The following is a 22441-nucleotide window of genomic DNA, read 5'->3' on the forward strand; positions in this document are numbered from 1 at the left end:
CTGCTTGTGCTGCTTGTGCTCAGTTGCAAAAATAACAATAGTAATAATCATAATAGTAATTGAGCTGGCACAGATTTCCCATGTACAAATGGTGTGGGGTCCTGCTTCCAAGGACAAGGTGATGCTAATGAAAATACTGGGGGAGGAGGGCTGTAGCTTTAAATCTCAATTTCTTTCAGACGTTTAAATTTACTAGTATTTGTAGTTTTGAATAACATTTTATAGGATATAGGATACAGACTTGTGAAATTTAAGCACTTTCTAATTGTTTTGTTCTGCTATTATGTATTGATTTCATGTTTCGGGAAATTTTCTGAAATGCAAGTAAAAGTGCTTTGTCTCTATGTTTCTAAAATTGCTCACATACTGAGTTGTGGTGTGATTGCCTTTTGCAGAAGATCATCAATAAAATCTGTGTTTCCACAGAAGTATTACTTCTTATATTTTTTTAGACAGTTTTTTCCCTGCCAAATAGAATTTTGTTTGCTACGGTGAATTCAGCAGTACCAGTGGGGACTGTTGGGGAGCCCACGATACTGTCCTGGTGGACACACAGGAGGTCACGAGTTGTTCTGGGTGGCCAACTTTGTGACCCAGCGTTGTCGTTCAGTCCGGGCGGAACTGCCACATCTGCCCCACATTAAATACTAGTAAGGTGCCACTATTGTGGGAGGAGGCTACATGGCAAAAATATCTCAGTATTTTAAAAATTATTCAATCAAAGCAGAGGCTTCAGAATATTATATAAAGCATGTATGCACCTTGTTGATCACTGAATTTGAGGCATACCCTTAAGTAGGTGTGGTGTGCACCTTGTTAGTGTCACCACCGCATTGGTGGGAGTTTTTCCTCAGCCCTCCGTCAACACCATTCCATGCAAGGTTACATCCTCACCTGCAACATTAGAGACTCCACCACCTCTCCTGTCGCAAACCCCATGCAGAGAATAAGGATAGCCAGAAAGACCAGCATTATAAACATCTGAATCCATTTTTTTTTCTTAAGAAAAACGTGAGGAATAACCACAAATACTGCTTACAAAAATAAATTCATCCCAACTTGGAATTCACTGCAGGAGACTGAACTCGCTACTCGGGCGCTTCCTCTGGTGGGACCACTTCCATCAGCATCTGAAGGTGCATTGTGATAGGGTCTGGGGAAGTCATAGAAAATGCGGTTAGAAAAGAGTAATTAGGAATTAACTTTCCCTTGCCTGTGGGTGAACTGTAGGACAGCTCTTTGGTGGTGGGTCCGCTTGGAGTTGGAGCTCGGGGTGTGCCAGCAACTGGAAGCACTCAGAACCGTCCTGGGGCCACAGTGGTTTCTTGGAGAGAAGCTATTTCCTTAAGCATTAGGAACATGATATTTTATTGCCATCAGACAATTTATAGGAAAAGTAGGAATGGCTCATTTATATGTATATACCACCATTGACCAAGAGTTGAATATTTAGTCAGGAATCATTTAAGATCATGTCTTGTTTAAAATACTGTTCTTTTCACCTCCTAATTCCAACTTCTCACAGTTTTTTTATAGGGAGCAGCTTAGCTAAATAACCTAGAGCTGAGAAAGAAGACATACTTTGTATTGTTAGGTTATGAGTCATCCTGACTAGACTCTGACAATATAATCAAATGCAAGCTTGTTTCAAAGGCATGGGGGCAGTGGCAGTTTTCTTGCAGTAGTAACTTGTCTTCCACTGCTGCGGCTGTGCGCCTGCCGTCCCCTCACAGCTTAGGCCTAGATCAAGGTAAGGCAGCGGGGGCAGTTATTTCAGGAAAAGGAAAAAATCTTTGATGGAAAGAAAGACATATTTTGGTTTTGGCTTTACTTTGCTACTCAACATGAAATAGATTCTCTCTTGATACACTTGTAACTCCACTGTTGAGTGAGTGAGTACTAGATTCCACAGATGAGGACTGGAGGCTGCGAGGGTCTGGAACTTGCCCTGCTGGACAAAAGTGCTCTCGGTCCCTGAAGCTGAGTCTAAAGTCTCAGGGTCAACTTCACTGACCTCCAGTTGGATTTTGTTCTTTTGTACCTTATCTGCTTTCGGTAAGTTGCCTGCAAATAAAAAGCAAGTGGGAGTGCCTGGCAGCTGGTTGTACTTCCTGTTAGGCAAGCTCAAGAAGCAGCAGATTTTTCCTCAACTTTACGATGAATGAATGTGAAGTGGCCGTTGATTGAGTTTAGGAATTACATTGTGCAGCCCAAGTCTGTTTTCTAGGAACTCAGTCCAGGGGGAGAGGGACAGAAAAAGAGCTCTTGGTTGCCACTGGCCTGGGGATGCTGGGCCACTTGGAAGGCTCTATAATAAATCGTTTCCAGATGAGACTTTGTGAAAGAGCATGATGTAGAATGGGCATCCTTCAGAGCCTTACGTTGGCACCACAGCTTTTCAGAAGTGGACGCACTCACATGTGATGTAGCTACACTTCTAAACAATAGCTGTCCTGAAACATTGCTGAGGGGAAAGCAAAAGCCGTGGCCTCAGCACTGGAAGGCTCAGCCCTGATCCCAAACTCTCAAGGTGTCCCTGGCATGATGTCTGCTTGTCAGGCAAAAGAAAGTGGCACCCCAGAGATTGGATGCACCATGATGTGAATAAACTACCCAGCTGAACTGTATGCTTAGTAGTTAAGATGGTAAATTTTATGTGTTCTACAATTTAAATAACCGGGGGTACTTTCCTTTTTAACATGTTATGTTAATTGACAGGGACAAAAGAGACCACTATTGTACCCCAGAGGTGCACTCTGAGGGGAACATGTCCCACAGGGGTGACATGACCAGGTGCTGGAGCTCGTGTGACAGTCTTGCTAGAATCAGGACAGACGAGGCTGCAGGACACCGTGCAGTGCGGGCCTACAATAGCAGAACAGCCCTGTTGATACTTACTTGAGATTTTCTGGATCCATTCAAACTTACAGCGGACAAAAAGGAAGTAAAATACAAGGCCACTCAGTATAAATATCACACAGTAGAGGTACTCCCACGCAGGCTCAGTGACAATTGGGGCCACAACCAGAAATGCAGAGACGAGGGTCACCAAGATGGGGATGACGATGGGCACCTGCAGGCGAGAGAGCAAGGTGGTGTGGTTGGGCGGCGAGCGCACGTTTTTTTAGAAATTTTTGAGGATCTTGATACAGGAAAATTGAAATGAAGCCCATGTACCCCTCCTCAAAATTCAGTAATGTTAAATTTCAGCAATCCTGTTTCACTTCTTCCACCTTCTTCCTTTTCCCTAGACTAACAAAAATGCCAAATGTGTCATCTTACCTGTGAAATTCTCGGTACATGTCTCAGATTCTTATGCATTTAGCATGTTTATTCCCGTCCTTTTTAAAAAATCGTGTCCTTTTTTTCAAAATCAGTTTTTAAAAATAAATTGATTTACTGTAGGAGTTGGGTGATGTATCCTACAGAGACTGTTGAAGCTCTGCTTGGTAACTCACTCTACTCTCCCTCATATTTCCCCTAGACTGGTGGTAGACAGAAAAGGATAGAGAGAAAAGAGCTTTTCAAGATGGGGAAGAAGTTATGGTGTTTCCAATTCAAATGTAAGATTGCATTTTTCCTTCCTTTAGATGTCTATTTTTCTGAAAATCTTGTTTCTTGGTGTTAGCACAATAAGCATAATTATTTGCTTTATTCTACAATGTGCCTGTAATTTCAAAATAACTAAGAGTACAAGTAGCAATAATGTTTAAGGTTTTTTTTGTTTTTTTGCAGTTTTTTTTAAAACCGCAGAACATACCCACAAGGAAATTCATTTAAATAATACACATTAATATCAGTCTGGTCATTGTTTGTTGTGTTATGTGACATACTTCTCATAGAGTAAGGGTTATACTATTTGTTTTTAGGGATTTGTTTTTTGTATTTTCATTTTTTAATATAGAATTTTTAGCTTAAATATTTTTTTTATTATCACATTGTCTTTTCGAGAGTTAGCACATGTAAGCACAAAGACACGTTCAGCCACTACCACCCTTACATTAAAGTTAGCAAATCCATGAAAGGTAGTGTTGCACCTTGCACTTTTCTATTAATATATACCACAGATAAGTCATAGTAACATGTAAAAGGATTACTCATTTTTTTTACTACTGCATATTATATTTTGTGGCTGTAATAAAGATTTTTTCACCCAATCTCCTGTTGATTGACATTTGGGAACCTCTTGCTATTACAATTAATGTTGGAGTAGGTGACGCCTATATTTTATATTTTTGCTAATTTCACTTAGTAATAGATTACCTCAAAATGGGGTGTCTGGTCAAAAGGTGACTACAGAGTTTTGGTAGGTAATGCCGTGTTTCCTCCATGGTGGCTTGTCATTTGTATAGCAATGAATGAGAGAGCTGCCCCCCACATCCTCACCAATGGAGAATTTCTCCCCATATGGTAGGAAGTGATAACTCTAGAACTGAGGTGTGCATTCTCTTCTTAGTACCAAAGTTGAGCCTGTAGGCTCAAGTTTGATTTTTAAGTTTCATTGCACTTTTCTTTGAACTGTGTTTGTATGTATGTGTGCATGGAGAAAGTGTGTTAAATGCTGTTAGGAAGTAAAGGAATGATTTCTTGGTGACCAACCAATTTGTATGGTTAAAGAAGTGATTGACATTAGTGCAGTAGCATGACCTCCTAGCCCCCAAACACACACGACTCCCACTTGTCAATATGCCAACACATGATGCTGATTGGGGTTGGACTTGGAACGCAATTTGAAAGTTTTCCCATATGTGTAATTAAAAACTGTAAAAAACTGTATTGCATCTTGGGAATTTCAATATTAATTTCAATATTAATTTGCCTATAGTAACTGGAAATGAGACTTTAGAGGTTCTTAGATTCTATTAAAAACAAACTAATAAGCAAAAAACAGCAACATCAACAAAAATCCTAGTAAGCATTCTTCCAAGAAATCAGTAACCATGAAGTGCTCTGATCTGTGTCAACCACTCTTCATAGATGGGTCTTTTTGATGTGGTCCGTGTAGAGAGCAAATCGGGGTTTTCTGCCCTCCAGCCATTAAGATTGCCCTGCCTGATGGGGCACCTGCAGTTGTTACATTGTTGCAAATTCTTATTTACTTCTGTGGACCATGGGAGGAGTATTGAGGTAGTCCGGGAGAAAAGGAGAAAGGAGCAGGAGAAGCAAGAGGAGAGAGACAGGAGAGAGAAGGGGAGAGAGAAGGCCAGAGAAGCCCAGAGTGAAGACTTGCCCGGGGCTTGGAGGCCTGATGGCGTACTGGCCCCCCGGCACCCCAGCCTGCCATGTACCTGTTTGCCACACTACATGTACAACTCAGTAAAAGCCTGAGAAAGCCACTGAGGGCTCCAAGACTCTCCTTTATCCCAACTGCCGGATCAGAAAACCTGCTCAGTGACCATCCTGCCACTACAGTCTGTTTTGTATCTTGCTATTTTTAATTTTTTGACATATCTTTTGGTATCTATTAAGACTTCGTTCTGAGACTTAACCACTATAGATGGTAGGATATAATACCTTAGCCTCATTTTTAAATTTTGTCTATTATAAGCAATAATGAAATCAGCTAGGAATTCTCCCCAGGTTGTAATTTTAAAATAGTAAGGCTTTTTCTTAGGCATATTTGATATGCTTTTTTCTTCCATTTTTGTTGACATAAAACTCATACATGCACACACACAGACATATGTCAGTGCTTAATATTTGTGTAGTGTGTTAACTTTATCTCCTATTTAGCTCTGCAGTTAAGTATAATCACCTTATGCCAATGACTAGTTTCTAAGGCTCATTTTCCAGGTGACGCAGGAAGGTTTCATGGGGCAACATGTGCCTTGAGTGCTTTCCTGTTTGTAACTTTATTTTGCAAAATCAACTCCACTGAAGTCTTTGGCTTACATTTTCTCTTTGAATATCTCAAATATGTTGCTGGAACATAGACAAACACCAAATATGCCTTATGGTCTCTCGTGGTGCTGATGAGAAGTCTGATGCCTGCATTTTACACTTTCCTTTGTATGTGAATTGGTGGAGGGGTGTCAGGAGAGGAAGGGAAGGAGAGTGGATACCCAAAGCATTTTTTAAAGCTCCAGCATTTATCAGAACGTAATTTCTTTTTGGCTTCTTCTAGTTCAGACGCCCCAGTTACACTGCGTGTGTTGGATCCACTCCCTCCCCCCACTCTCCTTCCTTCCCCAGGACATGTTTCTTGTATTGCAGTTTCTCAGCATTCTCTTACTTTTGTTTCCTTCTTCAGAAACTACAAGTACAAATGTGTTCTTTTTTACCCCTCTGTCTCCTTTAGTTATTTCTCTCAAATCCTTTTTATTTCTGCTTGAGGGATTTTCTGTGAAGAACAATCTGTTCTACCACCATGATTTTGCGTGGTGTATGACCTGGTTGAGGCGGAAGGTCTTCTTCCAGGCTCCATATCTATGTGGACTCTGGAGATGAGATGATAGTCAAGATACAGCAGCTCCAGAAAGACCAGTAGTGAATCCTAAAGCTAAAGACACCCCTTTTCTTGTGTGGTTATTTAAGTTTCCACACCCTCTGCTGCTTGTATCTTGCTATTCGAACTAAATAACGGTTGTTTCACGGATAACAGAAAAGTCCCCTAAAATAAGTGAACAAAGTAAATCCCCCTCTCTCCTTGGTGTGTAGCCCCAAGCCAGCCTCGCAGAGAGGTGGGAGGGGTCCTAGATGGCTTGCTCAGCTGGGCCTGGGGCCAGAGTTGGGAGGTCCCTGACTCTGTGAAAAGTGTGTGCCTGAGAGTTTGAGAACTGTCAGCACTGGCACCTTGCTCTGGTTAGGCCATGGGTATCCTTGGCAACTTAACACTTACTGCCTAGAGGACTGATGGAATCATAAGCTGTAATAGGAAATGAAGAACAAACTCTAAAATAGGATATTTAAGAGTCAAGTCAGGTTGAAAACAGAAAGCATACCACTAGCATTTAAGTTACCTCCATGTAATTCATTTCAAGAAATCAAAGCCACTTGTGACATTTAAGACCGTAAACCTACCTTGATAGGTCTTTTCACGTCTTTCTTCGTAAACCTCATCACAATCAGTCCCAGAACTGTCAAGCCATAAAACATCCATGCAGCAAAACTGAAGTAATTGACTAATGAGTTTATGTTACCAGGGATGATGTAAATAGTCGCAATGATACCCTAGTAGAAAAAAAAAAATGTATAGGTTATTAGTGCATAAAAATGTGATCCTTGGGCCTCCCCGGTGGCGCAGCGGTTGAGCGCTGGGTTGCGAAGCTGCCCGCGGCCTTTGCGACGCAGGTTCGATCCCCGGCTGCTCCCCGGCCACCAGAGGAGGGTCCCACATGGCGCGCAGACCTCTCCTGCCGCCCGCTGCTCCCCTCAGCAGTGTACTTCGGTCCTTCTGCCTGCTCTGCTCCCCGCTCTGCCTCTGGTGAATTCTCTCACCCTCCCGCGCTTCTGACTGTATCCAGTGCATGTATAAACAAACAAATAAATAAATAAAACATGCCTCTAAAAAAAAAAAAAAAAAAAAAAAAAATGTGATCCTTGTCATTTCACAGAAGGCTGAAGAGGTAGTTTTTCCTGTGGATAGACACTTCCAAATGAATGAAAGTGCCTGTGTATTCCACTATATTGGGGGCTAAAAGCCAGGTTTTGGCTGTGATAGGTGGTCTCTTTGAACCCAATGAAAGGATTTGGGAAATAGGTACATTTTGAAGTTACAGTTTTAAGCAGAGGAAAAACAAAATATTTATGTATATCATACCCTCTTTCCAATCATGAATTTTCCTTCCGGAAAGTTTTCACCACAGGAGAGGCCCTGGCACTGTGAAACTCAGGCTGTCCAGGCCCGATGTTGGCCTGTCTCAGCTGCACACCCCTCAGCTCGCACTTGACTCTCAGGGGCTGATTCCTCATCTGGGTCTTACAAGGCAGAGAAGTGGAGTCTGGCCCTGAACTGAGGGCCTGGGTGCCCAAGAAAGCTGCACACAACCAAGGCCTACGCCCCACAGAGGAACCTGTCTAGTCTTCAAAGGGCCTTTACTGCACAATGACTTCTGAACTCTGGGACCACACGAGAAACTGTAAAATGCCTTATTCTCCTTCCGTGATAGCATGTGGATTTCTGTATGACTTATCACCAGGGACCCAGAACATAGAAACATACATAGTGTACGTATGAGGGGACACACCTGAAAGATTCAGATAGGCTCCTTTGCAGACAAATTCAGAAGAAGGAGAGGTTGGCAGAACTGTCATGTTGAGGATGACGGGAACCTGGGGCATTTGAAAGCTACTGGGGTTTGCAATACAGGTTTAATTCCTTGAAACTGGGGGACAAGAAAGGGGATGTTTCCATGGCAGAATTCACACTTACATAAAAGATGATGGCAGGGGCTGGAGTCAGGTGCCTGACACTGATGTAGGAGAGCAACTTGAGCATGTGGCCCTCACGGCCTGCAACGTAAACGAGCCTGAAAAACAGTGTCCCAAAGTGTGTTGAGGACAGTGCATTCTGCTGTCCTGTGCATTGCTGGAGGCCACTGAGAAGTGACCCGGGGAGTCTCCAGGCAGGAATCTGACCCCCAGGGTGGAGTGAGTTTAGGGGGAGTAACTGAGGTGCAAACTGCTTCCTCCATGCTGGAGCCACCTAAGCAAGGGGGTAGTTTAGTGAGGCCTGTTCAAGGAGGAGAGATCTGATCTCAGGTCTAAAAGTGATGCAAGAAACAAATATTGGACCCCAGAGCTCAGAGCACTTGACAAAAAGCAAACACAGAAGAGCCTGGCTCTTCTGAAATCTAAGCTGTGCAGAGTTTCCACTGTTCTTAAATGAGGCAAAGGTGAATCAGCAAATATAAGTGCCTTAGCTCCCCCCAAGAAATCCTGTGATTCAGTCATCTAAAAGACCATGTTTAAGTGTTAAAAGAATGGAAGAGCTTAAACAGAATTTCTTTCGAAGGAAAATGTAATCAACAACAGATTAAATTAGATGCATGTGAAAAAAACAAATTAGATGCTAGGTCTGAGTATGAAGCAGAGAGAAATGGAAGGACACAGAAAATAAATAGGGAAAAGCTCAAATACATTGAATGAAGTAAATAAAAGAGCAAAGAGATTTTATAGAATTGAAAACATCAACTCAAAATGGACTAAAGACTTGGATATAAGATAAGAATCCAGACTCAGCAGACCTCTTCTGTCTCACCCACTGCTCCCCTCAGCAGTGAGTTTCAGTGGATCTGCCTGTTCTGCTCCCCACTCTGTCTCTGGTGAATCCTCTCACCACTACCACCCCCGCACCTCCGCCTATACCCCAGTTCTTATATGCATAAGTAAATAAATCTTTTTTAAAAAATAAAAAAAAAGACCAGAATCCATTAAATACATAGAAGAAAACAAACTCCACAATATTGGCTTCAAGGATGTCTTTGGAGAGCCCAAAGGGAAGCAAATCGAAAGCAGAAATAAACAAATGGAGCTATATCAAATAAAAGCTTCCGCATAGTGAAAAAAACTACCAGTAAAAAAGAAAGACACCCTCAAATGCACATCATACATCTGACAAGGGACTAATATCCAAGATCTACAAAGAACTTGTACCACACAACAGAAAGAGAATGACAGACAGAGGAGATAACACTCTCCAAAGAAGGCAGACAAATGGCCATAGGCACACGAGAAAACACTCAACGTTGCTTTCTCTCCATAGCCTCACCCGCGCTTGTTTCTGGCCTTCTGATCTGGGCCATTCTCACGGGGGTGAGGTGGTTTTGATTTTCATTTCCCTGATGGTCAGTCTGGTGGGCACTTTTTCCTGTGCCTGAGGCCATCTGTGCCTTTTGAAAAATAAAATCTATAAGAGCAGATCTTCATGACCATGGACACTGGCTCTTAGATATGACAACAAAAGCATGACATGTGGAAAAAATCAACAAAGTGGACCTTGTCAGAGTGAAAAACTTAGATGTTTCAAAACTGCAATTAAGAAAATGAAAAGACAAATCACACACTGGGAGAAAATATGTGCAAATCAGAAACCAGATGAAGGCCTTGTATCCAGAACTCATGAAGAACTCTGGCAGTTCAATAAGAAGAGGACAGACAGCCCAGGTTGCTTGTTTGTTTGTCTCTCTATTTTGACTTCAAAATGTGTATTATCTACTGTTACTACAAAACCTACAGTAGAGAAGTTACAAGGATTTAGGAAATGATAATCCATAAACATGTCCATTACATGGGAAAGCAGTACTTTGTGTCCTAACGTTCCAATGTCAACCTAAAAACCTCCCAAAATAAAGACTAGCGCCTAGGATATCTAACAGAACAGAAGTTATATGCTGAAGACAGCTCTTCCAGGGCAAATGGTCCATCTTGTACAAGATGAATGCAAAATCAGTCAATGTGTTCACTCTGATGTTTTCATTATATTTCAAACATTTGCTTTTTTCAGTATTATTTGTAAACCTGGTTTTATTAAATTGCATTTTTTAGTTTATTGAGACAATGGTTTCCAACACTGTATATGATTTACAGGTCTAGGTTGACACCTTTTCAGATGTATGTTACCACACCACACCTCTACCAAAGCCCTAATAATCCTCCATCACAGTCCACTGGGTCCCTCTACTCCTTTTTTCTACCTCCCACCCTTCTCGTAGCATCAATTTCAGATTTTCTAGGATTTGTTTTGGTTTAGTCTGTTCCATTGTTTTATTTCCTTATATTCCGCATATGACACAGAGCCTCGAATATGTGTTTCTCCTTCTGAGCTGTTTCACTATCATCCCTATATAATTGCAAATGGCAAGTTTCGCCTTTTTTTTGATGGCATGGTATTCCATGGTATATATGGACCACATCTTATTTATTCACTCATCTGTGATTGGTCACACTTATGGTTGTAGACGTAATTTGCCTGTTGTATGTAGTGTTGCAATGAACATAGGAGTTGATATATCCCTTCAAATTAGTGTTTTTGTGTTCTTCAGGTAGACATGCTGAATCCACATGTTAGATCTATCCTGAATGTTTTGAGAAACCTCCATATTGTTTCGCACAGGGGCTGGACCAGTCTACTTCCCCACCAACAGTGTACAAGAGTTCCTTTTCCTCTACATCTGGACCTACGCTAATTGTTTCTGGCCTTTTTGATATAGGCCATTCTCACAGGTGTGAGGTGGTATCTCATTGTGGTTTTGATTTGCATTTCCCTGATAATAAGGGCTGATGAGCACTTTTTCACATACCTGTTGCCCATCTGTAGGTCTTCTTTGGAGTAAGGTCTATTTAATTCTTCTCCCCATTTTTTGGGTTGGGTTTTTTCTCGTTATTGAATAGTGTGAGTTCTCTGTAGAACTTGGGTATAAGCCCCTTGTCAGATGTGTCATGTGCAGAACCTTTTTTCATTTGATATGCTCCCATTTGTTCATTTTTGCTTTTGTTTCCCTTGTTGTTGTAGTCAAGTTCCCAAAGAATCGAAACCAGTGTTGTGGGGTTTTTTTCTCCTGTGTATTTTACAGCTCTATATATTTCATCAAAGTCTTTAACCCATTTTGAGTTAATTTTTGTAGAAGGTGCAAGATGATGATCTAGGTTCATTCTTTTGCATGTGGCTATTGTTTTCCCATCACCATTTGTTGAAAAGACTTTCTCTGTTGTATACTCTTGGCTCCTGTTTCCATATAAGTGTGGATTTATTTCTAAGGTCTCAATTCTGTTCCATTTATTTTTTTTATCCTGATACCATACTGTCTTGGTTACTGTAGTTTTGTAGTATAGTTTAAAGTCTTAAATTGTGATACCTTACCTCGGTTCTTTTTTGTCAGGATTGTTTTGGCTGTTCAGGATCTTTTGTGGTTCCATATATATTTCAGTAACATTTGCTCTATCTCTTTGCAGAATGCCTTGAAACTTTGATAGGGATTACATAGAACCTGTATATTCCTGTTGGTAAAATGGCCATTTTAACAATGTTGATTATTGTAATCCATGAGCAAGGAATATCTTTCCATGTCTGTGTGTCTTCTTTTTCTTTTAACAACAACTTACAGTTAGTTTTTGTTGTAATGGCCTTTTCACCTCCTTTGTTAGGTTTATTCCTAGATATTTTTTATGTGACTGTAAATGAGATTGTTTTCTTTATTTCCTTCTCATCTGCTGTGTTTTTTTTTTTCATATCCAAATACAACAGACTTTTGTACATTGATTTTATAGCCTGCCAGTTCACTGTTGTGATTTATTGTTTTTAATAGTTTTTTAGTGGTGTTTTTAGGGCTTCCTAGTTATATTATCATGGCATTTGCAAACAGTGATAGTTTTATTCTTTTCCAATTTGGATTCGTGTTATATATTTCTCTTGCCTAATTGCTCTAGCTAGGACTTCCAATACTGTGTTGACTACTACTGCTGAGAGTGGACGTTCTTGTCTTATACCTGACCTTAGAGGGAAGGCTTTCAGTTTTTCACCATTGGATATGATGTTAGCTGTGGGGTTGGCATATATAGACTTTATAGTGTTGAGATATGTTCCTTCAATCCACCCCCCTTTTAAAGTTTCTATCATAAACGGTTGCTTAATCTTGTCAAATGCTTTCTTTGCATTTATTGATATGATCACAAGATTTCTCTCTTTCCTTTTGTTGATGTGGTGAATTACATTGATTGATTTGTGTATGCTGAACCATCCTTGGGCCCCTGGAATAAATCCTATTTGGTCCTGGGGCCTCCCTGGTGGCACAAGGGGTTAAGCACCGCACTATGAAGCAATCCACAGCCTCTGCAGCATGAGTTCAATCCCCAGCCGGCCAGGGAGCAACCCACATGGCACAGCAGACCTCTCCAGTCTCGCCCGCTGCTCCCCTCAGCAGTGTATTTCAGTCAGTCTGCCTGTTCCATTCCCTGCTCTGTCTCTGGTGAATCCCCTCACCCCCTGCATCTCTGGCCTGTACCCCAGCTCTTGTATGCATAAATAAACACATTTTTAAAAAAATCCCATTTGGTCCTGATGTGTGATCTTATTAATGTATTATTATTGGTTTCAGTTTGCTAAGGATTTTTGCCTCTATATTCATCAGGGATATTGGTCTATAGTTTTCTTTGTAATGTCCTTGTCTGCTTTTGGTATCACAGTAATGTTGGCTCATAAAATGGTTGGAAGCATTTCCTCTTCTTCAGTTTTTTGGAGAGCTTGAAGATAGGTATTTGTCTTTGAAAGTTTGATAGAATTCACTGGTGTAACTGTCTGGTTCTGACTTTTGGATTTTGGGAGATTTTTGATTACTGTTTCAATTTCCTTGCTTTTAATTGGTCTGTTCAAGCCTTCTATTTCTCCTTAATTTAGTCTTAAAAGGACCTGTGCTTCTAAAAAATTATCCATTTCTGTTAGGCCATCCAATTTATTGGCATAAAGAAGTTCTTGATTGTCTCATGATCCTCTGTGTTTTTGAGATGTCTATTGTAACTTCTCTTTCATTTCTGATTCTATTTATTAGAGTTTTGGCCTTTTTTTAGTGAACCTAGTTAGAGGATTGTCTATTTTGTTTATATTTTCAAAGAATCAACACTTAGTTTTATTGCTCTTTTATACTTTGTGATTTCTATTTATTTATTTCCACTCTTGTTTCTACTATATCCTTCTTTCTAGTGGCTTTGGCTTCATCTGTTCTTCTTTGTCTATGGTTCCTTAGAGTATAAGATTCGATTATTTGAGATCTTGTTTCTTGATATATACTTTCCTCTTAGTATTGCTTTTGCTTCATCCCACAGGTTCTTGTAACTTTCATTGTTTGTCTCCAGGTATTTTTTTAATTTCTCCTTTGTTTTCCTTATTAACCCAATAATCATTCAGTAGCATGTTGACAGACAAACCAGTTTTTTAAATGGGCAAAAGACTTAAATAGATACCGCACCAGAAGATATGTGGATGGCTAATATACACACAAAAAGATGCTCAGTATTGTTAGTCATTAGGGAATGCAAATTAAAGCCATAAGGACATACCAATACCCACTGTTATACTATAATCACAAAGCACTGTCAAGTGTTGGTGAGAATGTGGTGAATCAAACTCTCATGCACTGCTATAGAAATTAAAGTGGAATAACCACTTGGAAAGCAGTCAAGCAGTTTCTTTAGAAGTTACTATATGACCCAGCAGTTCTGTTCTAAGAATCTACCTGAGAGAAATAAAAACATATGTCCCCACAAAGATATACATGTGAATATTCATAGCAGCATTGTTCATAATGTTCCAAACTGGGAACAATCCAAATGTTCATCAACTGGTGAATGGATAAACAAAATGTGGTATTTCCATGTAATGGGAAACCATTCAAGTGAAAGAAATGAACGGATACAAGCTAGACCTGGAAGAAGTTCAAAAATAATATGCTAACTGAACAAAACCAGATGTGACTGGAAGCGACAGATGGTATCATTCCATTCAGATGAAATGTCTAGAAAAGACAACTTCACAGCATATCATTGGTTGCCTAGGGCTGGAAGTAGAAGCAGGGATTAACTACAGTCAGGCGTGGGGTAGCTTTTTGGAATAATAGAAATGTTCTAGAATTGGATTGTGATGATGTTCGCACAACTTTTTAAGTTACCTGAAATGACTATACAAATACAAAGTGAGTTTTATGGTATTTATAATTCAACAGAGCTGTTGAAATTGAATTGTGATGTCCTACAATAAACTATCAGACTGAAAAGTTTTAATTAAAAAAAAATACTACTTATAACCTATGGAAAAAAAAGAAACAGTTTGAGATAAATCTGGAAAATTATGTGCAAGAACTATGTACTGGAAACTACATCCAAAAAACATTTTTGGAAAAAAGTAAAAGATCTACATAAACAAGTCAATGCTTTCCCAGTGATTTCCTCTCCAAACTGATCTACATGGACTCATGCAGCCTATGGACTCATGCTGTCTTGATCAAGATGCCCAAAAGGCATTTTTGTGGACATTGACAAGCTGATTCTAAAATGCAAATAGGTATGCAGAGAATCAAGAATAACCAAAACATTTGAAGAAACAGAGTGCAGGACTAGAACTGCCTGGGCTTTTAGAATGATTTTGTGATAGATCTTTCACTTTGTAAGTATTTAAATGTATAACCTTTGGCAGTTTCTTGAATACAGCAGTACTGGGCAGTTGTTCAAGAATGTTCCCTGCAGCAGTATTTATGAAAACAGCCCCACCCAGCCCATGAGTGGAAGTTATGTTCAGTTATGCTACCTCATAAAATGGAATACAACATAGCTGTGAACTGTCCCTGGACTGATGGTGTCCAGAGGGTTGGCAGGGCTGGCACTCGATGCCTGTTTAGGTAAATAAAGTTTCACAGCTTGTTTGCTTTCATGCAGAGACAGAGTTAAGCAGTCATGACAGACCTACATGGCCTACAGGCCTAAGATATTTACTCTCTGCTCCTTTGAAAGAAAAGTTGGCAGCCTCTGGTCTAGTTTGTGTATATATTAACATGAGATGTTCAAGAAATAGCATTAGGAGAAAACAGTAAAAAGTATAGTAAAAAGTGTGAACCAGTGTCTCTTCCCCCATCACCCAGCTCTGAGCTGGGGTCCCAGCACTATCCCCAGGCCCCCCAGGGCCAGCCTTACGGGCTTTGGGGCCCCTGCTTGTGTCCTGAGGGGTACACTGGCAGAATTCTGAGAATTTCGGCCCTGAAGCTGGTCTGCCTTGCATGTGGAATGGGTTCTGCTGCCACATCCCCCTGCCAGGGTGAGTACCGGTCCCCTACCTGCCCGCAGTGAAGCAGGTCCCGTTGGCGGCACCGATGGTGGAGAAAGCCACAAAGAGGGGAACCACCCACGAGGCTGGGTAGAGGACACGGTCACCAAACGTCTGGGGAGAGAAGTGGGGTGAGTCCAGGCATCTTGCCCAAGAGAGCAGCTGTACCTGTCCCAGGGGCCCACCCCACGGGGGCCCAGGCTCGAGGCAGGGAAGTGTAGAGAACCTGGGGAGCCAGCACTGCCTCCGCTCTTCAGTGTGTCCGGATCTTTTGATGGTGACAGAACCCCTTGCTCACCTCTCCCTCTCATCCTTCTTAGCCGCCCCAGCAACCTATGACCCCTCACCTGTCCCCGCGGTCAGTGACCTCGCCGTAGCTAGCACTGCATGTCCCACCCTCCTGTCCCTGCCACCCTTCCTTCGGGGCCTGCAGTCCCAGCTCAGCTCACGCGGCCTCCAGCACATGGTTGCTTCCACCTTCCCCACTGGCCCTCGCACCAGTCCCTTTGATCCTCCTGTCCCTCCTTCTCCGGCCTGGCTTCCCTCCCACAATCTATTTTTATGACTCCCTCCTTCAGCAATTTTTGCACTTTATCTCCCCCATACTTGCCTGTCAAAGCCCCACCCGGACTGAGCCAGCCCTGCTCCAGCCACACCCTGTGCTAGCTCCAGGGTGCTGGGCCCTGGCAGCGAGGGGCTGCCACCCTATATTGCAAGGTCTTGGGTAATGCCCTAACCTGTTCTCTCTGCCCCTCTCCTGTGCAGGCACTTCTACCGGAGCCACAGTCCGGCCGCCCCCTTCCCACGGCCCCCCTCCCACGGACACCGGCGCGCACCACGGCCACCGCCTGGGACTGCAGGAGCTCCGTCGCCGTCATCACGGTGAAGTAGGACACGTTCATGAGTATGTAGCACACTGTCACCAGGGGAATCCCGACGACGATGGCCAGTGGCAGGTTCCTGGATGGGGCGGACCAGGGTCCGTTCATGGCACCCGAGTGAGACACTCAAGATTGCTTCATCCCACCCTCCCCCAACCCTGGGCAGCCCTCCCGCTGCTCCCTTGGGGCCCCGGGGTGGCAGCGGCCCCTCCTGAGGCCCACCCAGCAACACTGGACTTGGGGACAGCAGAGTCCCAGCATGGACACGTGACAGTGTCAAGTCAGGAGAAACTGCCCCTCTCTCAGACGCCAGGGCGAGTAGAAGCGCTTGCAAAGCAAAACTAAGCCAGAGAGCACGTTCCTTCCTCTCAACGACTCCCCACCACCCAGAACCAAACCAGGAGGTATGTAGACACGAGAAACCACAAAAGGGTCACAGGCGGTGAGGGGAAGCGGCTCCTTTTGCTCAGCAGGCCAGCAGCAGCCTGTCCCGGTCCCGGTGTCTTACCTGAAAGGGTTTTTCAGTTCCTCCGTGATATAATTGAGCTGATTCCTAGAGAGAGAAAAGTGAATTAACAACCTTCACTTTCTGCACCACCAACTAATACATGCAGGTTTCATCTTATTTCTCCACCACACAGACAATCCTGCAGCAATTCCAAGGTGGTTTCTTTGAGAAACTCCTGGTGATGGCAGTGACGGTGGCGCAGGGACGTCGGCACACCTGTCAGCCAGTAGGTCTGTGGGCCACCTGACTCTGCTCCAGGTGGGGGTCACAAGTTGCCCAGGAGCTCTGAGAGAAAAAGGAAGTGTTTTGGAAACAATGAAATCAGCAGGATTTTGCAGGAGTGAAGCCCAGTGGCTGCGCACTTCCTACACCAGCAGCTGCCCCGCCAGGCCCAGTATTGTGGATGTTGAAGCCGTAGGGCCTCAGGATACTGCTGGTGGTCGTGTGCCAGGGCCGCCCACCTTCGTCTGGTTTGGCTGAGCCTGCGAGCGTCTGGAGAGGCTTCTGGCACAGGCCTCCCCTGAGGCTGGTGCCCCGAGAGGGACTGGGAAGGGGGTCGGTGACTCAGTGTCTTGGGGAGAAGGGTGAGGGGGAGGGTGATTAACAAAAGGCAGATATGAAGGGGAATCTCAGGGTCCCACAGCCCCAGAAAGAAGTCACTGCTTCCACGCATGTTTAAGTCAAGACAGAACAGGCGCGGTCCTCTGGCAAGCGCTTACCATCCGTCGTAGGCCCAGAGCCCGTTGTAAAAGGCCAGGCTGATGGCTCCCACGGTCAGTTTTGAGCCCTCAAAAGCATTCTGAAAGTTCCTTGTATTTCCTGTAAGGCAGACAGGGAGGGGCGCCTGTCAGCTCGGGGCTTCCCATCGTCTTGATGATCGAACGGGATGACTGAGGATATTAAACGGGCCCTGAGAAGTCAGGAAACTAGAATCTTCGGCTGAAGTTCTCGCTTAGGAGCAAAGTCCCCTGAGGAGAAGGAAGGCGTCACCTTGGGCCAGGAGCACGAATCCGCTGATGATGATGATGGCCACGATCACCATCTTGGTCGCTGTGAACACGTTCTGGACGTAGCTCCCCAGCCGCACGCTCATGGCGTTCACCGTGATGATGAACACTGGAAAGGGGGGAGAGGACGGTCTGTGTCAGGTCCGTGAGCTCTGTGCCCCCTCCTTTGGGCCCCGACAAGAGTCTCCTCCCCCTTCCCAGGCCCCCTGCAACCGTTCTGCCATCCATTCATCCAGATGCACCTCCTGGTGCACCTTTGACATCCAGCTGCGTCTGGAGGGTGATGAGAAGCAGCCAAGAGCCAGCCAAGCGCTGCCCCCGGGGACCACCCGCAGCAGCAGCCTCTCCCTGGACGCCCCTCCCAAGGGTGAGGTTTTATGCCAAGATCAGACACTGCCCTGCTTTTCACTGGTGCCCAGACCCAGATGCACTGGCCACCTGGATGCAGAGGAGCCAAAGCCAAAGTCTCCCCACATCACCTGTGCCAGGTACTTGGGTACTTACAGATGGCAGCGGCTGCCAGGCACTTAACCACCAGCTCAGGGGGCTTGCAGCCCGAGTAGAAGGGCGCGCAGGCATACTCGGAAAAGCTGAGGCAGATGATGGCAAAGGATGTGGGCTTTATGACGAACAGGCTGGTCCAGGAAAAGAGGTAGGCGACGGGAGGGCCGAAGGCCTCCATCAGGTAGGGGTACTCGCCGCCCGACTTGGTGATCATCGTGCCAAGCTCCGCAAAGCACAGGGCACCTGAACACAGGAGGAAGGGGTTGGCCTGGCACAGGGTGCCCCCTTCCCTCGGGGGTTGCCTGCCAGGGCCCACCATGTTGCTCTCTCCCAGCCCGCCCTGCGTTCTGGCCCTTGGACGCCTCGGCACAGCCCGCTTATGCCTGTTTGCACACAAGCCCTGAAAGGAGGGGAAGGGCGTGCAGCGGCTGCCAGACCAGGGCACAGCTGGCTGCGCGGGTGACCTGTCTCCACACTCAACAGGGAGGGTCTCCAGGGAGCAGAATGTCCGTTACCCATTGTCGCGAGGATCCCACAAGCCGCCCATATGATGAGACAGGGCCCCACAGCTTCCGTGTTGCTCAGCACAGATTTGGGGGAAATGAAGATTCCAGAGCCGATGATGCTGCCCACGATGAAGCAGATGCCGCTGAAAAGGCCCAGCTGAGAGGCGGAGGAGGAAGAGGAGAGTCAGTGCTGCCACAGGACCCGGCCCTATGGCCCGCGCCTTCCCCTCCCCCTTGGGTGCAGCCATAGCGGCCCCTTGTCAAGCCACGTCCCATGTTTCACCCAGGGCTGTGGCAAGGCTAACAGCGGAGCTCTGTTTCTGGGCCTTCACAGCAGCGTCCGGAGTCAGGTACGCCGTGATCACACCCATTATACAGAGGAGGCCATGGAGGCTCAGAAAGGATGTGGCTGCCCCGTGTGATGCTGCAGCGCACTGGACCTGGTCAGGACTCGCTCCCACCTACCTCCCACCCTGGACATAGGGCCTGGATGGTAAAGGCTGAATTAGCAAATAGTCACCAAGAAAGGCCTTGGGACACAGCTTCACAGGGCAGGGTGGAAGGGAGAGTCTCCCCCAAAGCTGCAATCAGGGTCAGTCGCTGAGACCCCAGTCAGAGATGTCCTTGGGGTGAGCCATGGAGGCCCCAGGGGCAGACACACGTGGGGCTGTGGACGTTCTCCGATGCTGTTTTGCAGGGTATGAGCTTCCTACCGACAAGACAGTTCAGACACACACTGTCTGATTGCACCTCTGTGAAGTTCAAAAACAGGCAAACCTAACCTCCAGGGGGAGAACTCAGCCTGGGGGCCTGCCTGGAAAGGGTGCTTTCCGGGGTGATTGCTTTGTTAGAACTCAGAAAACTAAAGATCTGCACATTTCATGTATTTAAATTATATGTGAATCAAGAAAAACAATTTTTTTAAGGAATAAAATGTCCAGCATGGTCTCCTATTGGCCTGGGTCCTGGCCCCCTGAGGCAGCTGGCACCTGCATGTCTGGACACACAGAGTGAGGAGGGGCAGGGCAGTGTCTGTGGGTCTCAGGCCCAAGCCCAGCGCTATGACGGTCCCCAGCTTTCCTTCTCTAAGGCAGGGGTTCACTCATGAAGCTCCCAGCCCACAGTCAAACCAGGCCATGCCTCAAATCCCACCTGCTGCTAGTAAGAGGTGCTCCCCAAAGCCCCACCCACCCATCCTGCCCTGGAAGCTCCCTGAAGCCCCATCCCCATCACTAGAGCTGTTCAACCCTAAGCGAGACAGATATTTGGGGGAGATGCTATAGAGCGTCCTCTCTGCTCATCTGCACCCCTGGGGCCTGAAGCTTGTCCTCCAGCAGCAGAGCTTGGAACCCCATACCCAACTCATCCCTAAGCTCCCCTTCTTGCAGGCCCATGTCAGCCCCATCTTCACGCATGCTCTGCTCCCATCCTAGGCTATAGGCCCCTGCAAACCATCCCTTACAACATCCCAAACCCAAGGGGTCTTCTGTTTCACACCTGTGCATTTGACACCCTAGCTTACTCTCTAAGACAATCATTTTCCCCATCATTAGAGCTGTCCAGCCCTAAGTGAGGCAGATATTTGAGGAAGATGCTATAGAGGGTCCTCTCTGAACCCCTAAAGAGCCTGGCAGTCTGAGCACGGGCCAGCCCCTCTAGATGCTTGCCAAACATGGAGCACACGTGGGGTAGCCACACAAGAATATGCCCACTTCTCTGGCGAGAGGGAAGGAGGTCAATCTAAAGAGATGGGAGCTTCACCAGCCAGAGACCCGTAGCCACACCCCTGCCTGACCCTGGAGACTGGGGGTGGTGGAGGGGTGCTCCGCAGAGAATGCCTCACCTCCTTTTGGAGACTTGTGTTCTTGGGTTCTTCACTCTGCACTGACTTCTCATCTTCTCTCCTTTTTCTCAGGCTTGGCTCCTCCATTCTCTCCCACCTGAAAATTCTAGGAGGCTACAAGGAGGGCCAGGCCTGGGCTCAGCACATGGTCTAGCAAACCAGATGCCCCAGCACACCACCAGGACTGCTCCAGGCTAGCATGCCAGGCTGGTGCCCACTGACTCCGAAAACAGGTCATGAGCTTCTGTTCTAGAAAAGGTCTATCCCTTAGGGGTCACTTGTACAATCCCAAGAATGACAGTTTGTGGTGATGGCTGACCAGGCCCCAGAATGGTTCTTTCTTCTTAAACCCCCTTCTGCAGACCCCCACCCTCCAGGCCTGAGCCATGCTAGGGGCTACCAACCCCCAGCCTTGAAACTCGGAAGCGTTCCCTCTCCGTGGCCCAACTTCATTTCCCCAAAAGTCAATATTTAAAAATGTCCTGAAATCTAGAAAACTTAAATAAGGGACCAGGAAAATGAATATAAGAAAGTGAAAATCAGAATCAACAAAAAACTATGAAACAGAGACACTTTTGGGGGGTGGGGGGCGGGAGGGGAGGGATTGGGATCAGAAAGGGGGGTTGCAACTGTATGGGGAATATAAAAATAAAATTTACTATTAAAAAATAAATAAAATAAATAAATAAATAAAAATGTCCTGAAATGTATTTAGTAGAATCCAGTATAGGATGGAATGTTTTCCATAATTACTCTCCAAGCCCCCCCCCCACACACACACACACATACACAATAGATCTGTAACGTAGATGTTTTACCAAGTGATGTCAAGAATGAAAAAAAGCTGAGAACAATCAGGGCAGCTGACTCGGTGGTGGTCATTTCTTGTGCCCCTTATATAAAGCCCCTCTGCAGCCCGGCCAGGGCCGTGCCAGCCTTCCCATCACCCGGGGGCCTTACCTTCTCCCTTGACCTTGCAGGACCAGGCCGCTGCTCGTGGTGCTGCTCGCCTGCGTCTGACCGGTCGCGCCCTCGGAATGGCCATGTGTTGTGCCCAGGAGTGGAGGAAGCCAGAAGGTACAGAGGTCAACAAAGGTAATTATTAAACACATTTTCTTTTTTCTTTTTTTTTTTCCTTTGAGCAATGCACACCATACAAAAAGGGGGCGGTGGGCCAGCCAGTTTCTCTTCAAAAATATTTTTATTTTGCTCATTTGTGTCTAGATTATTTTTTTTTCTTTCTTGACCTAGATTCCCCCAAATCAACTCTATCCAGTAAGAGGAAATCACTAAAGGCTGGAAGCAGAGGTGATAAACTTTGGAACCAACTGATTTATTACCCTTACAGTGTGTATTTACAAGTATCAGGCAGCACAAAGAGTTAACATTTGAACCGAGCTGGCCAGGCAGGGCCTCTGCTTCCCTCCCCACGAAGGAATTTCTG

General features: G+C 45.1%; 1 protein-coding gene across 1 annotated transcript; it reads right to left on the minus strand.

Moving 5' to 3' along the window:
- Nucleotides 1–1088: 1088 nt before the first annotated feature.
- Nucleotides 1089–21084, minus strand: SLC7A9 (solute carrier family 7 member 9; the record flags this gene model as incomplete). The annotated part of the gene is made up of 12 exons (XM_084257906.1): nt 1089–1153; nt 2899–3073; nt 7021–7170; nt 8372–8468; nt 15759–15862; nt 16585–16708; nt 17138–17182; nt 17857–17956; nt 18128–18253; nt 18649–18891; nt 19164–19311; nt 20998–21084. 12 exons carry the CDS (start codon nt 21082–21084, stop codon nt 1089–1091), a joined length of 1464 nt encoding a protein of 487 aa, XP_084114032.1.
- Between the last annotated feature and the right edge of the window lie 1357 nt (nt 21085–22441).

The sequence above is a fragment of the Talpa europaea genome, assembly GCF_964194135.1.
Source record: "Talpa europaea genome assembly, chromosome: 16".
Classification (NCBI taxonomy): Eukaryota; Metazoa; Chordata; class Mammalia; order Eulipotyphla; family Talpidae; genus Talpa; species Talpa europaea.